The sequence below is a fragment of the Zingiber officinale genome, chromosome 2A, assembly GCF_018446385.1.
Source record: "Zingiber officinale cultivar Zhangliang chromosome 2A, Zo_v1.1, whole genome shotgun sequence".
Taxonomy (NCBI): Eukaryota; Viridiplantae; Streptophyta; class Magnoliopsida; order Zingiberales; family Zingiberaceae; genus Zingiber; species Zingiber officinale.
In genome coordinates, this window is record NC_055988.1 from 98664892 (window position 1) to 98681042 (window position 16151).

A 16151-nucleotide genomic window follows, 5' to 3' on the forward strand; every position below is an offset into this window, starting at 1 on the left:
TTAATAACTTAAGGTGATTTGGGTCGAACGTGTTAAGTTCCGCAGGAGACCCAAGTCAAAACCTAAAAGAACGAATAGATTAAGTTTTGGATCAAACGTGTTAAGTTCCGCAGGCGATCCAAAAATTTAATTTAAAAGAACACATGGTAGCTAGGAAAAGGTTCAGACCTTTGTACAAAATTTTTGTACAGTGGAACCTCTAGGTTTTCCGAGTAGCAACCAACACATATTAGCCGGTTATCCGGGGTCTCATCCACCGACGGATTGATAGGCTTCGTCCACCTTACGGACACGCTGAGGAGTAGGAGTATCATCTCCGAACCTCGTTACATCGCTGTGCTTGAGGTTTGATTTCTCCATTTACGTTTCTGTTGTTATTTTTCCGCTGCGCTAACTTGATTTGTAGAAAGAAACGAGAATTTGGGGTCGGCTATTTACACCCCCCCCTCTCTAGCCGCTATCCGAAGGTCCTAACAAGTGGTATCAGAGCAAGGTTGCTTTTCGTCGGATTAACACCCGGGGGAGCACAAGCTAGAGAATGGATCGACTCGGAGAAGACATCACGATTCCACCCTTCTACGAGTGTTGTGACTTCGCGTATTGGAATGTTAGAATGAAGTATTTTCTTATGACTAACCTAGCAAATTGGAATTGTGTACAAGTAGGTTTTATTCCTCCGGTGGATAGAAAGGGAGAACTTCTCAAGGAAAAGAAGTGGACGAAAGAACAAATCCACCAATCCACAATCAACGACGAGGTAACGAAAATCCTTGAATTTTCATTACCTAGTGATATCTTGTGTAAGATAGGTAGATACAACAATGCCAAGGAGTTGTGGAACAACTTGGCTAAGTTCCATGAGGAGAGCTCCAATTCAAGTCATGAAGAGGAGTCAAGTGAGCCAAGTAGCTCACATCATGGAGGTAAGGAATTAGAAGTTGAGGGCTACTCAACATCTATGGAAGAAGAGGAGGAGAGTTCTTCTTCAAGATTGGTGCAAGAAGAAGCTTCTACCTCCGGAAGGGATGAAGAAGAGAGATTACATCCATCCTCAACCCTAGGTAACTCAAGCGATTTAATTTCAAGTAAATTACATATAATGCGCTTTGAGTGTAGGGAATATGGGCATTACAAGAGTAAATGTCCAAAGAGGATTAGGAAGACTCCACCGGCACCAAAGGTCAAGGAAGCCGGAGTCCCGAAATGCAAGGGCAAGGAGCACGTGGTGTGCTTCCAATGCAAGCAAAGGGGACATTATAGAAGTCAATGTCCGAGGGGGAGGCAACCTCACAAGGACAAGAGACCAAGTACATCTATAGGGGGAGCTAAGGCAAACCCTAAGGTATCCTCTAAGGTACATTTTTGCAATTCTAGTAGGATGCATGCTAGTAGCCTTATTGCTATTGTCAATAATAATAAGCATGATAACGATAGTAACCGATACACGTGCTTAGGTGCCAAACATGTTAGCCTAGATAAGGACAATACTAGGAAAACCAACCCTAGAATTAACTCATCTAAGGTTAAGGAAAACCTAGGTAGGAATCCCAAAACAACTAGACATATGCCTAGGTATACCTCAAAGAAAAATGACAAATTAAAACTTGAGGTATTAGAAAAGGAAAATCAAGTCTTGAGGTCAAGACTTGACACCTTAGAAAAGACCCTTAAGAATTTGGAGAAGTCAACTCTAGGGTCTAAGGGTCAAAAGCAAAAGCCCAAGGACATGAGAGGTTTGAGTCACAAACCTAAGTCTCAAGTGGTCAAGCCCACTTATCATAATGTTCCATTCGATTATGGAACAAGACCTAGGGTTAGGAAGACCATCACTAAGGTCACAAGGGAAGTCACCCCTAGAGTTGATCTTGATGAGTCCCAAATGGCCAAGGCTTTAAAGCCTAAGAGGGTCATTAGGAGGGTTGCTAGGGAAGTCATCCCTAGTGAATATTTAGTGAACCCAATGAGCTCAAATAGGTATTGGGTTCCTAAGAGCGTGATTCCATCACGCTAGATGGTTTAGGGTGTGCCAACCTTACTTGAATACGTAGTTAACCTAATCATGGCAAAAGGTGGCACTTTAGGAATTTTCAAGGTGTAATCAAGCCTTGAAAATGAAATTAAAAGTTATTCCTAAGGTGATTAGGATGTGCCAATCACATTTGAGGAGTTTCCTAGAGTCAATCTAATTGGCACATAGTGATCTAAAAATCTTTAGTATATGATTTTAGGTCTATTACACTTAGGAATATGGAATTTATGGCAAAATGATCAAAATTATCAAAAATGGCAACTAAGGCTAGAATTAGGTATTTTCTATACCTTTATATATTATTTGTCATGTATTGTTTGCCATATGCCATGTCATGACATCATATTTAATTTATTATCATTTGAAATGTCATGATAATACTTAGGTTAGCTATATGTCATGCTTTATTTAAGTTTCATACTTTATGACATGACATCATGACATTGGCACATGTTTTCACTTATGATATTATTGTATGCCATGTCATCATCTCTTGCATTAATGATCAATTAAATTGATTTAAGGATAAAAACTCAATTTGATATGGAGATCAAATTGTTGTTTAGAAAATGCATGAGAACTTAGATTAAGATGACCTAAACCATATCTCTTATCAAAATTGACTTGGATGTGTTTGATACATCTTAGATGTGTGTGAGATATTAGGATCATGAGTTAGGATCAAGGTGCATAGTTCTTGTACCTAGATGAGCCTAATTCAAAATGGAGGATCATAGGGAAAGCTTGTGTACAAGTCATGTACACTTAGCCCTAAGATTGTGGTCCTAAATTAAATGGTTTAAAATCATTTCAAAATTGATTTGAAAAACCTTGATGAAGCATTTCTCATTGAGCAAGTTGATACAAAGTTTTTGAAACTTTGAGCTATTTCAAAACTTTTCGAACTTTGTATCAAGATTTGAAAATGGAAGTTATTTTCATAGAAAACTATTTTTCCATGATAGTATATGTTATGAGGAATGTATCCTCAAAATTTTATAATTTTTGGAATTTTCTGTAATTTTGTAGGGGTTTCTGAATTTCGGGAGGAAGAAATTCAGAAATCAGATATGTGACCGATCAAGAGGTTCCCTGATCGGTCCAGGGGATGCTGGATCGGTCACTGGACCGATCCAGGGAGCTCCTGATCGGTCTGGTGACCGATCGGGCGTGCCAAAATGCTGATTTTCGACTGTGTTGTCTGAAATTTCAGCTGTAAGTTAAAACACAGTTTGTGTTTTGGATTTCTAAAGGTTTGAAACTCTCCAAGACATTGTTGGTGCAATGGTCAAGGGGGAGTTGACCTTTAGGGGGAGATTTACCTATTAGTCAAGGGGGAGTTTTTACTCTAAAGACTTGAGTGATATGGGATTATCACTAAGTTGATTGTTGACTTTAGTATCAAGGTGGAAATTAAGGGTTTCAATGAAAGGTATGAGACTTTCATTAGGAATAAACTCTTGACCTTGATTCACTCTTTTTGATGTGTGTCAAAAAGGGGGAGAATGGGAGAATATCCAAAGAATGTTCAAGGAAGAACATTAGAGTTTGGGGAGAATGTTCAAGGAAGAATATTGGGAAACCTAAGTTAGGTTAACCTAACTTGTTTATGGTTTTGTCAAACATCAAAAAGGGGGAGATTGTTGGTGCAACCTTAGGTCAAGGTTGACCTGGTTGACCTGACTCGAGTTGACCTGACTCGAGTTGTATTTTGATATTTGACGAGAATAGAAAAGCTCTATTCTGATGTTTGACGAGAGTAGAAAAGTTGTATTCTGATGTTTGACAGAATACAAACTTGGGAGATTGTGGGTGTAATCTTTGGTCAAGGTTGACCTGGTTGACCCGAGGTGAGTCGACCTGATTCAGAAAATCCTGGTGAGTGAAGCCAGGTGAAAGTCCTGGTGAGTGAAGTCAGGCAAGGGAAATCCAGATAGGTCAAGGTTGACCAGACATCTGGTGAAAATTCCAAGTATGGAGACTTGGCACGGAAAAGTCAAAGCAGGGAGCTTGGCACGGGAAAAGTCCAAGTATGGAGACTTGGCACGGAAAAGTCCAAGCAGGGAGCTTGGCACGGGAAAAGTCCAAGTATGGAGACTTGGCACGGGAGAAGTCCAAGTATGGAAGCTTGGCATGGGAAGTCGGAGAGGGCTCGGCAGCTCGTTCTCCGGACTAGGTCAGAGAGGGCTCGGGAGCTCGTTCTCTGGACCAGACGAAGTCGGAGAGGGCTCGGCAGCTCGTTCTCCGGACTAGGTCAGAGAGGGCTCGGTAGCTCGTTCTCTGGACCGGACGAAGTCGGAGAGGGCTCGGTAGCTCGTTCTCTTGACCGGACGAAGTCGGAGAGGGCTCGGTAGCTCGTTCTCCGGACTAGGTAGGGTTTAGGGCCGGGAGCTCTAAACCTGGATCGGTCTGGTGACCGATCCAGTGATACGCTGGTTGACTGATCGGTCTGGTGACCGATCAGTAACCAAACAGTGTGTTTCTGTGAATTACCTGATCGGTCTGGTGACCGATCAGAAGCGAAGAAGATCGGGAGAAGAAAGAGGGGGCATCGATCTGTGGACCGATCCACCTGAGTCCTGATCGGTCCACAGACCGATAAGAGACAAGGCCAACTCTCACAGAGAGTTGGCTAATCGGTCTGGGGACCGATCAGCCTAAGGCCTGATCGGTCCCAAGACCGATCAGAACACTCCTGGACCGATCAGGAGTGTGCCTGATCGGTCCAGGCCCTAGCCGTTGCGACACAACGGCTAGTTTATCTGTCTTCTTCTTCGCAGGTTATATATCAAGGTCGAGGGCCTCTACAGGAACATCCTCTTCTTCCTCCTAACTGCGACTTGAGCTTTGCTGAGCTCTCGGTTTGCTGAAGCTTCGCGTGAGCTTCGTGCTGGTTTTCTAGCTGCTGGAGCCGTGAAGCTGCTGCTTCATCAACGGACTCTGACGAGAAGGCAAGCAAGTGTGTTTACAATTTCTATTGTTCTTGTTTGTTTCCTCTATTGTTGTACTCCTCTGTTTTGCTGTTGCAAAGACTTTGTGGTGAGGTTTCTCCACCCAGAAGGAGTTCATATTAGCCGGTTATCCGGGGTCTCATCCACCGACGGATTGATAGGCTTCATCTACCTTACGGATACGCCGAGGAGTAGGAGTATCATCTCCGAACCTCGTTACATCGCTGTGCTTGAGGTTTGATTTCTCCATTTACGTTTCTGTTGTTATTTTTCCGCTGCGCTAACTTGATTTGTAGAAAGAAACGAGAATTTGGGGTCGGCTATTCACACCCCCCCTCTCTAGCCGCTATCCGAAGGTCCTAACAGTCCCCCCACAAAGAGAAAACAATCTAAGATTGAACAAATTGTGAAGAAATCAGTTGCAAAGACCCGAAAAGAAGGTAAGTGTTACATATAATAGATACCTAAAATAATTATGCAGTATTGTTTTGTTCAAGAAGATTCATGTGATTGTAGCTAGTCTAACATTTTTTTCTAATCTATCTTGCAGCAGTAAAGATTGGAAAGTCAATGAGTTGATTGTGGAAGAGTCATGGAAAAGTGCAGGCAAGGACTAGAAGGTGAATGAGCATACTATCCTTTAGTTTACTTTTACAAAATTGTATAGGACTTTGGGGGCGATCAATATTAGGTGTTGTTGCAAGGTATCATTTTTTGCTGCATAGTTATTATTGTCATATGTCATTCACTTATCCTTAGTTTTGTTTTTGGTAAAACAACCTTCTTTTTGGAGCAGAAGATTCTCCTATTGCTGGCTTGGTGTTGGATAGTGCCTTCTCAAATTTATTTGATCTTATAATGCTTGTGGGTGTTTTGTAAATTTGTTGGAATCTATCAAATTGAGAACAACTTATGTAATATGACATCTTGTTTTCCTTTTGTTTTTCCTTTTGGTTTTTGACAAGTAGCAGTCTTTGTCATGCATAGGCAGCCATTTGTGGGCACTTCTATTTCATTTCGAGTTAATTATACTTGTATCCGAACTCATTTGTGGAGATTGGAGAGCAGATTCTACAATCTGAACTTGACAGATTCTAGAGATTCCAGAGTAAAGTTAAAGGTACTTAAACATCTTGATAGTCTTGTCTAATTGATCTCCAGACTCAACAATCATGCTTTTATTTATTTTGTCATTATTTTCATTTGCTATTAGTACTGAATTTATGCTTCCTAATCAACAAATCCATTGATGGAAGATGTTGACATTTTTGGTTTATGAACACCAATGGATGCCAGAACTTCGCCGGTTTGTGCCTAATGTTCCTATAGTTTTGGTTGGAACAAAATTAGCTCAGTAATCATTTTGAGAAGGAAAATGTTAACTAGCACAATTTTTCATGTTATCATCATGCTAAACACTTTAATTTTTCTGAATTTATAGATCTCCGTGATGACAAAGCTTATCTTGCTGATCATCATGGTGCAACAACAATAACTCCAGCACAAGTAGCTTCTGTGCAATTTTTGTTCTCTTGTTTTTCTATTTGTAGAATGTTTACAAACTTAGATTGCATTATATTTCTTTATAGAGAGAAAGGCTGAGGAAACAAACTGGTGCTGCAGCATATATTGAATGTACCTCCAAAACCCAACAGGTATAAACTTAGAGGAAATTGTGGTGAACCAACAATGACTCTTGGCTTGCATTTCAATATTGGTTGCATCAAAATCTCTCACCACTTCAGTGGAAATCTTAACGTACCTAAATTCACTCATTTCAAACCGTTTCTTCATTTTGGATTGATTAGAACGTCAAAGCTGTAGTTGATACTGCAATCAAGGTGGTTCTTCAACCCCCACAAACGAAGGAGTCTGCCAAGAAAAAAACCAAAAGAAGCTCTGGCTGTCTAATGGCGTAAGTATCTGATTACATAACCTTACATGGCGATTTTATGTAAGAATGTGGAAGAATAAAAACTTTATTTATTAAAACAAACCCCTTTGATTGCTGGTTGTTTTGGCAGAAATCTCATGTGTGGAGGCGGCACATGCGTGAGCTAGAACTAGCTTCAAACTCTATCGTCATGCTGAAAACTGTGACGGCTTGTCCAAGTTAGCAGAATCTAGTTGAAATTGGCTTTTGCTCAATAGAGAGGGAACATGTGGTTCTCCTGTTTTGTTGTAGGAATTCTCCTGTTTTGTTGTAGGAATCAGTTCCTTTCTGATTTTTGTAGGACGTAATCCTGCTTTATTCTAAACATGTTCAATGTTTGGCTCATGTTATCTATATGGGGATGATGAATTAATGCATTTGTCATTGTCCATGTATGGCTGTTGATGTTTAATAGCAGTAGTCCATTTATCATTGAATGAACTCATTCATAACATAGTGTAAGTTATCTTCCACGTGTTGCTGTCTCCCTGGGGAAAAAAATAGCACTCACATGGTGGTATTTTGCGTCGTCCTTGAAAACGTATCAATTTCTGCCAATAAACTTGGCTATTTACTATGCGAACGCAAAAGAATGTTGTAGTTAATGCAAAAGCATAGTAGGTGAAACTGAACTATGATTGTGATTATTAAAGGGATGGTGAGCAATGTACTCAAGAGGTTTTTGGTTGCTTTCTTCAGATAACTTGATAATCGAAAGGGATTTAAGGGGGTTTTGTCGAGTGTTAAAGAATTATGCTTTTGAAAATGTGGTAAGATCATTTTGTACTGACCCCAAAGTAGGCACAAAAGAATGAAAGACAGTAAGACAAATGCCGACTGCTGATTATTTGGACAATAACAATACCAGTATCATATCCACGATCGTGTTGGCAATCTGACAATTTTTTCTATTCAAGGATATGCCATTTGCTCCAGTTTGCAGTGCGTTGAACAAGTATCATTCCACATCTGTTCAAGAGAAAGAAATCAAATAAAATCACAAAATCCGATAGCATCAAAAAAATTAACAGAAGCCCTAAGCAAGTAGGGTCAAAGACAAGAAAGAACTCCCCTCCTTGATATCGAACACTGAAAAATTAGGAACTCAAACTGGAATGGTTTCCATCATCCAATCTCCACTTAAACTCGCCCAATAAAGACTGAATCATTTGTAGGTTCCCGCAGATGTTTTTCTTTCAACAAAATAACATATAACAAAATGCTTTGAATCATCCAACAGTACTCAATACTAATTATCCTAACACAAGTACAACACCAACATAATTCAAGATTCAAAAGTAGTTAACGATATAAACTAACAAACAAAATTTGTGTCCAGAATTACAAATATTTAGGTAGTTACATTACAACACAACACTATTTAATACTAACTTGCCATATGAACTAACAATCCAATAAGGATTACGGCTAAGAGAATCAAGTTCACCATTACTAATATCCAAATAAATTTGGGTACATTGATTATTCCCAGATAATGACCATGAAATGCATTGTGCTCACTTTCAATTTTGGCCGATGACCTAGTATCGGTCGTCACCCACTTTTGTCATCCATGTTGCTCACATCTGTAATAATGTCTTCCAGGATTCTTGGTTGATCTAGAAACACACATAAATGTTCTTCGTCCGCAGTCCCTACATGTTATAGGTTCAAATCTTGTATTGTCGATGCTGCTATAACTTGAGGTTGCCATGAAATAACAACCTAATAATCAAATTTTCTTTACTTAGAATAAAAATAAATAAATTTATAACATTCATATATTAAACAAACAAACTACAACATTCAGAGATATTGTATGCTAAATCAATTGAGAATTATTTTAAACTTTTTATCACTAAAATGGCATATATCAGCTTGATAATTAAGAAACTGACCATACAACTTTGCAGTTAGGAGTGTTAAATTGGAATTACTCTTTTGCAACAATATTCCAACTCCTCTGAGGAATAGATCCCTGAAACATACGTGATATTAAAACGAACCAAAAAATCATTTAGCCCAACTATTTGATATTGGTTGTTTCTATGGATCTTATTCCTCCATCCAACTACATTAACAGTCGAAAAATTATTTTAATCAAAGTTCTATTGAACGAAACAAAATTCAACAAACTTCAACTGATTCAGTCCAGTGTTAGAACATAGCAACAGAGTTCCAAATTGTTTCAAATTGTTCGCTTGACCATAAATGAAACAATGTAACCAGAAACAAAATTCAACAAAAACATAATCCACTTAGGAACATGAAAAACCCTTCAATTTTTCTGAATTTTACCGTACTTGCTTCTTCCCTCCTTGTTGATGTACTCTGCGATGTCCTTCGCGGACGCCTGATTTCGCACACCAATCCACAAAACTGACGACGAGAGCAGCGCCGGAACAAAAAGAGGGCTTCGATTCTCTGGGAGGGGGAGGGAAGAAGAAGAAGAAGAGGCGCAGCTGAGTTCGCGCGAGGGATGGAGAAGGGGAGTTAGGGCAGTGCACGGGAAGGAGAAGGAGAGCAGCGCCGGAACAAAAAGAGGGTTTCGATTCTCTGGGAGGGGGAGGGAAGAAGAGGCGCAGCTGAGTTCGTGCGAGGGAGGGATGGAGAAGGGGAGTTAGGGCAGGCTTCGATTCTCTGAGAGGGGGAGGGAAGAAGAAGGAGGAGGGAAGAAGAAAAGAAGAGGCGCAGCAGGGAAGGAGAAGGGGAGTTAGGGCAGTGCACGGGAAGGAGAAGGGGAAAACGGAGGCGGCGGAGAGTTAGGGCACGGGTCGAGGTCGCGAATGAGGAAGGCACTGGTTGCGATTGAGGAAGAGCGAGGCATATGCCTCGTCTGCGTTTTTGTCCTACGTGGAGTTGGCCATGAAGGATGCCAGGTCAGTCGCGGCGTAAATTCGCGGAGCAACTTCGCGCCGAGCATCATTACTCTTTTATAATTTTTTCTCTCCTCTATAATGTTTAGAGAATGAAATAAATTTAGAAAAATATTATTTATAAATCTAAAATTTAGGAAATGAATAGAATAGTTGATGTAAAAATATTTTAATTCTCCTATCGAAAATTTAAGATAAAACTTTTAAATAGGATGTGTGCCTAAATTCTAAATAATGATGTAAAAAATAGATGTTTGATTTATTATTAAATTATTATTTAGAACATTAAGTTATAAAAATCAAAAGAGCATTGGATAATATATTTATTATCATGGAAAAATATCCTATTTTAAAAAATATCAAAAGAATATCCTACTTTTGATTTTTATTACTTACTATAATTTACTCGTTATAATAGCTATGTTGTACCAATTATATTTATTATAATCATATTAATTTTTTAATAAGTTAGAATAATTTTAATCAAATTTAAATAATTTTGATGACATTAATATATTTTGATATGTTATATTTATATTTTGATCGATTTAAAATAATATATACAACTGGCCTTGCTTACGCAGTGTCATATACAGCTCATGAGAAAGATACGAGGCCAGTGGCTTGATGTCAACTTGCAGCAAGGCATGAGATATGAAACCATTTAACTGACTGCTAGACAGTGATCGTGGGCGTATGTTTTTGAAAAAAAAATTCCTATTTACGTCCCATAATTTAGAGACTAACGGTAAGGGATATCTAATCGACTAAATCATCTTTTACTCGAATGCGATTTAACTCCTTCCACCTCTTACTCATTTAGCAGACACAAGCAATAAAATGATTGTCATAAAGAATTTGTCTATCATTTTGATGAGATAGTAAACAGTGGGATGAACTTTCTAAGTAATAGGTAATGAAGATTCAAACATATTATTCGAATTATTTGTAATACTTTGTATCTGCTATTCCTAATTTATCCGGTGGCATAGAAAATTACTAAACAAAATGAAGCGATGTCATGCTGTACTCCAAAACAGGGCTGTCCCTGAGCCACTTCATGCACAGCTACACTTCTGCTATCCGGATACTCACACAATCCTTTTGTCCATTGATATTTTGAAGGAAAAATAATTACAGAAATGGAGAAAAATAACATTAAGCCGTAATAAATTCTACGTCGTGGAGAGTAATTAACTGGATGCAGCTGTTTCTCCCTCTTTGTCCTCCGTCTCAAGTGAATTATTGGAGGACGACGACGGGGAGGCGAGTCCGGCAAGGATATCAGCAAAGGCGCCGACGATAAGGCCATGGGTCTTCTCGTTGTTGACCCTCAGATACCAAATTAGCAGCTCCCAGAGCCTCTCCCGGTCCCTGACCCCGTGCACTGCCACCATCTCCTCCATCGACTGCCGGAAGTCACCGTACGGGTTCTCTGTTTCCACTGCCACAGCCACCGCCCCGTCAAAGGGCGGCACCTCAGCAGCCTTCGCGGCCTCCTCCAGCAGTGACCTGGAGCCGGAGCGGCAGCTGGGTTCGAAGAGGAGCCGGCCCATGGACTGCCGCAGCCCCCGCACAACTGTCTCAGGCGAGGCTCCGGTTGAGAACTCCGACACTGTCGAGAAGCTCTCCGGCTCCTCCGACGAGCGGGTGAAGCATGACTCCGACGAGCTGACAGCGGGAACGTGGCTGAAGGATTCAGTCCGGGCAGTGGAGCAAGAGAGCCACGGCCACGAGGAAGACGAGCGGGGGCGACTGACAGCATATTCCTTCGAGCTCGGCTTGAACAGGAAGGAGGTCAAACTCAGCTTCTTTCCCATACGAATCTTCTCATCAACTCAACAATCCGATCGAGGAGGAAGAGATTGAAGGCGAGCAAGAGCGGCACCAGCCATATTAATGGCGGAGGAGGAGGAAAATGCAGCGTGATAGGGAGAGCGGGGCGACCATGTGTGAGCATTAATTATGGAGTTGGCCACTTCGTTGGAATGGAATGCAACATCAAATACTATTATTGTTGTGGGAACGAACAAGAGGCTAACAAAACATCTCCCTCTTGAATTTGTTCGATTCGATCCATTGCGAGTTCTAATGTTCGGTGAGAAGACGACATTTGGGTAGGTATGAACCTTTGTCGCTCTTCCAAATTCAGCACAATTAATGCTCCATAAGATCTACAATCCGATGAACTTTGGTCATTCTAAGAAAAGTCATAAAAAAATAATGTCATTTTCACTTTCCTATCGATGATGTTGGTGTGCCAAAATATTGTATTAGATGATGATTAGGGACACTAATCAAATAAATCAATTGCATAAAAAATCGATTTAACATAAAATTATAAGCAACAAAGAGGTATGATATCAGATGCATTAACTTCAAGTACATCAAATTCAAGACCCATTAAACTAAAGTAAATTCTCAGTAAGTTGATTACGCATGGCAAGAATAAAACAATCAAGTTGAGGTAATGGCAATTACTAACCAAAGTTTTGCACAAGAAACTTTGCCACTCCAGGAGCATTTATAGATCAAGACATGAAGATTTGAATCGACAATAGAAAGTGATTTTCAGTTTACATCCTCGCGGGGAATAACTTCATATATGCCTGTGGAAAATTTTTTCATGTAAAGACAAATTGCAGTCTTACAAACTTAAACAAAGAGATCAATTTCCAGATGCTTCAAAAGTAATAGCAACAACTATGATTTGCTTCTATCATTTAGATAGACTGGCTTATGTTTCATGCTTGTGATAATATTATATTCCATATCGTCAACAATAGCAGGAGCAATATCTACATACTTTAAGGTAAACCATATATGACAAAATTGATGGTTGCCTAAGCCAAACCATGAGATGTTTATGACTAATTAAGATTTTGCTTGGATTGAATATACTTATTTGAAGCAAAAGAAACTTAAATCACATGACATAATGGTGAATTAGGAGAAGTTACAAAAAAAAGACAGCCCGGTGCACGAAGCTCCTGTCATGCGGGATCTCGGGGAAGGATCCATTGTATGCAGCCTTAACCTGTTTTTTGCAAAAAATTATTTTCAAGATTCGAACCCGTGACCTTTTGGTTAGATGACAATAACTTTACCGTTGCGCCAAGACTCCCCTTCTGAATTAGGAGAAGTAAATACTAAAAATAGACTTCCACCAAAACGCAAGCAAAGACACTAGAATAAGAAAGTCATTGTTTCAATGACTCATCATAGAGTAAGTGGGCACCCCATGGGAACTCTACGACTCATCATATAAAAAATGATAACTCAGTTAGCCTCATTAACTATCTCTGGGTGATCGGCTCGGTCCCACGAAAGTTTTCCACTGACCACTAGGGTAAATCGAAAAGTGCACGCGACGGCCAGCCTAGAAGCCCAGTATCCATTGGGTGCGCCCCTCATTTAGAGGAAAAATTCCTATAAATACGTTATAGCTAAGGATCGAACTGCGGGTGCTTGGATGACACTCAGAATGTCCTACCACGACACCATAACCCCGGGACTCATCATATAGCATCTTGTGTTGGTGGAGGAATAAATAAGATTTAAACCTTGAATATTTGGATATGAACTTGTTGTGGTGAGTACCTCAATAGCATTTAGAATAGATCAATAAGATTGTTGATTAAAAGAAATACTAATAAGAAGAAACAAAGTCTATAGCAATCAAAACAAACTGCTCTGGTAATATTTGAACAATAAACACTTTTCTATCAAGATGTTAGTAATTATGGAGGAGACAAAGAAAATACTTGGTAATTATTGTTGATTATAGGAAAGTAAACATCTTGGTTGGTCACAAAATAAGCAAACAGTTTGCATTTTTTCAGTTAGGAAATAGTCGTATCAATCATGAACTCATGAAGCAGGTACTCAAAACAAATTAAATATAATTAAGATGTTTATGACTAATTAAGATTTTGCTTGGATTGAATATACTTATTTGAAGCAAAAAGAAACTTAAATCACATGACATAATGGTGAATTAGGAGAAGTAAAAAAAAAAAAAGGCAGTCTGGTACACGAAGCTCCCGTCATGCGGGATCCCGGGGAAGGATCCATTGTATGCAACCTTACCCTGTTTTTTGCAAAAGGCTGTTTTCAGGATTCGAACCTGTGACCTTTTGGTCACATGACAACAACTTTACCGTTGCGCCAATGCTCCCCTTCTGAATTAGGAAAAGTAAATACTGAAAATAGACTTCCACCAAAACGCAAGCAAAGACACTAGAATAAGAAAGTCATTGTTTCTATGACTCATCATAGAGTAAGTGGGCACCCCGTGGGAACTCTATGACTCATCATATAAAAAATGATAACCCAGTTAGCCTCATTGACTATCCCTGGGTGATCGGCTCGGTCCTACAGAAGTTTTCCACTAACCACTAAGGTAAATCGGAAAGCGCACGCAACGGCAAGCCCAGAAGCCCAGTATCCTTTGGTTGCGCCCCCCATTTAGAGGAAAAATTTCTAAAAATACGTCATAGCTGGGGATCGAACCGCGGGTGCTTGGATGACACTCAGGATGTCCTACCACGACACCATAACCCCGGTACTCATCATATAGCATCTTGTGTTGGTGGAGGAATAAATAAGATTTAAACCTTGAATATTTGGATATGAACTTGTTGTGGTGAGTACCTCAATAGCATTTAGAATAGATCAATAAGATTGTTGATTAAAAGAAATACTAATAAGAAGAAACAAAGTCTATAGCAATCAAAACAAACTGCTCGGTAATATTTGAACAATAAACACTTTTCTATCAAGATGTTAGTAATTATGGAGGAGACAAAGAAAATACTTGGTAATTATTGTTGATTATAGGAAAGTAAACATCTTGGTTGGTCACAAAATAAGCAAACAGTTTGCATTTTTTCAGTTAGGAAATAGTAGTATCAATCACGAACTCATGAAGCAGGTACTCAAAACAATACCACTGCGGATTTACAAAATGTGCACGCATAATGCTAAGACACCATCAGGAGGGATTGGATCACTTCATCAGGACGACCTAAATAGCATGAACTAAACTCTTTTATGATTTTGCTTGGTAAGAACTATTAGTTTAAACATGAATGATCATTTATGGTCTCACTTGTAAAGAAATATTTTTTCAAACAAACACGATGAATAAGAAGTCCAGGATACATAAGTGTTCGGCAAGCAATGCGAAGAAAAAATGGAAAAGGAGAATGAAGGATATGCCCCAAATATCATGAAAACAAAAATCAATGCTAGTATCATCACATAAAACACTTCTGGGTTCTGAGCCTCGGATAAAATAGTAACAATCAATTTGATAATTATATTCACAAGTACACAGGATAACAATAACTCAAATTTGTGAGAAGATGGTTCATGAATCATGAGGTGTATTACGTGCCAACAAAAGAGGGAAAAACCTAAACATAAAGAAACAGTAAGGCTCACTGTTTTTTGACAAAAGTCTCAATGTTACTCAGCCACCGGAGCAGCTCAGTCCTGTCCTTGTTGGCCATATAACCATGCAAAAACACTGCAAGTTCCTCGTTAACCCCTCGCTTCTCCAGGTACTCTCGAACCGCATCTTGCACCTCTTCATCCAACTCCCTACAAACACCATTAAATAATCTCCTTCAGTAACAAAATATAAGTTTGGGCAAAGAAACAAACAAGTTTTTTTTCGTTACCTGAAATTAAGACCCATATACTGCTTAAGTGCAACATTGCCATGGCGGACGGGAAAGAAGTAATCCACCTCAAGATCGTCAGGCCACGCGGAGCAAGAGAACTGGAGGACGAACTCAGATGCATCGCCCTTGGATACCTCGACCATGAGGCTGATGTGGAGGCGGGCGTCGCTGGGGTCAGCCTCCCCTGCTGCCGCAGCCGAGCGAGTGGATGGAGCAGCGCCATCGAACATGGTAGCGTCGATTTTGATATCCTCCCGGCCGTAGCTCCGTCGAAGCTGGATCCACTTCTCGCCGGGACGATGGTCTACATTAAAAGGCCCAAAATCTACCGCTGGATAAAGGGCCGGTCGCGACTCACCCTCGTAGGCAATCTCGGTGCGGAGGATACGGAGGAGTTTCTCCCTGAAGGCGGAGTGGCGCATCTCAGAGATGTAGGATCGAGAGGAGACAGATGAAGAGGAAGCAAGAGACTTGAGGTGGCGGTGGGCACCAGAAGCGAGGAGACGGTGCGCCATAGCCGCCGGAATTAGCTGTGTTGCGTGCTAGTGTTGTCCTTGATCAATTTTTGTTAAACCCTAAAATATAAGCATAAAGAATTTATGCGGGTTCCTGTTTCTAAAATCCAATAATAGACGACGAATTGGCTTAGGACTCGCGGTCGACCGGATTGGACCG

The 16151-nt window shown here is 40.1% G+C and overlaps 3 protein-coding genes across 6 annotated transcripts; 1 reads left to right on the top strand and 2 right to left on the bottom strand.

Moving 5' to 3' along the window:
• Positions 1–6236: 6236 nt before the first annotated feature.
• Positions 6237–7109, top strand: LOC122043834 (rac-like GTP-binding protein 2). Its single transcript, XM_042604408.1, has 5 exons — positions 6237–6327; positions 6419–6486; positions 6570–6635; positions 6789–6895; positions 7005–7109. The coding sequence occupies exons 1-5, from the start codon at positions 6237–6239 to the stop codon at positions 7039–7041; spliced, it is 369 nt and encodes a 122-aa protein (XP_042460342.1). The 3' UTR covers positions 7042–7109.
• A 3681-nt stretch (positions 7110–10790) lies between these two features.
• Positions 10791–11614, bottom strand: LOC122041670 (transcription repressor OFP13-like). The gene has a single exon (XM_042601436.1). The coding sequence runs from the start codon at positions 11607–11609 to the stop codon at positions 10983–10985; it is 627 nt and encodes a 208-aa protein (XP_042457370.1). The 5' UTR covers positions 11610–11614; the 3' UTR covers positions 10791–10982.
• A 171-nt stretch (positions 11615–11785) lies between these two features.
• LOC122041669 (uncharacterized protein At2g39795, mitochondrial-like) lies at positions 11786–16049 on the bottom strand. Of its 4 annotated transcripts, none has more exons than XR_006129035.1 (4): positions 15474–16049; positions 15235–15393; positions 12275–12398; positions 11820–11989 (listed from the first exon to the last, which is right to left on the bottom strand). XR_006129035.1 is itself a non-coding variant. In XM_042601434.1 (3 exons), exons 1-3 carry the CDS (start codon positions 15989–15991, stop codon positions 11801–11803), a joined length of 840 nt encoding a protein of 279 aa, XP_042457368.1. In that variant the 5' UTR covers positions 15992–16049; the 3' UTR covers positions 11786–11800. The 4 variants fall into 4 exon arrangements, 2 of the variants coding, with proteins under 2 accessions (XP_042457368.1, XP_042457369.1); XR_006129036.1 differs by having other exon boundaries at positions 11823–11963; XM_042601434.1 differs by lacking the exon at positions 12275–12398 and having other exon boundaries at positions 11786–11963.
• Positions 16050–16151: the final 102 nt, after the last annotated feature.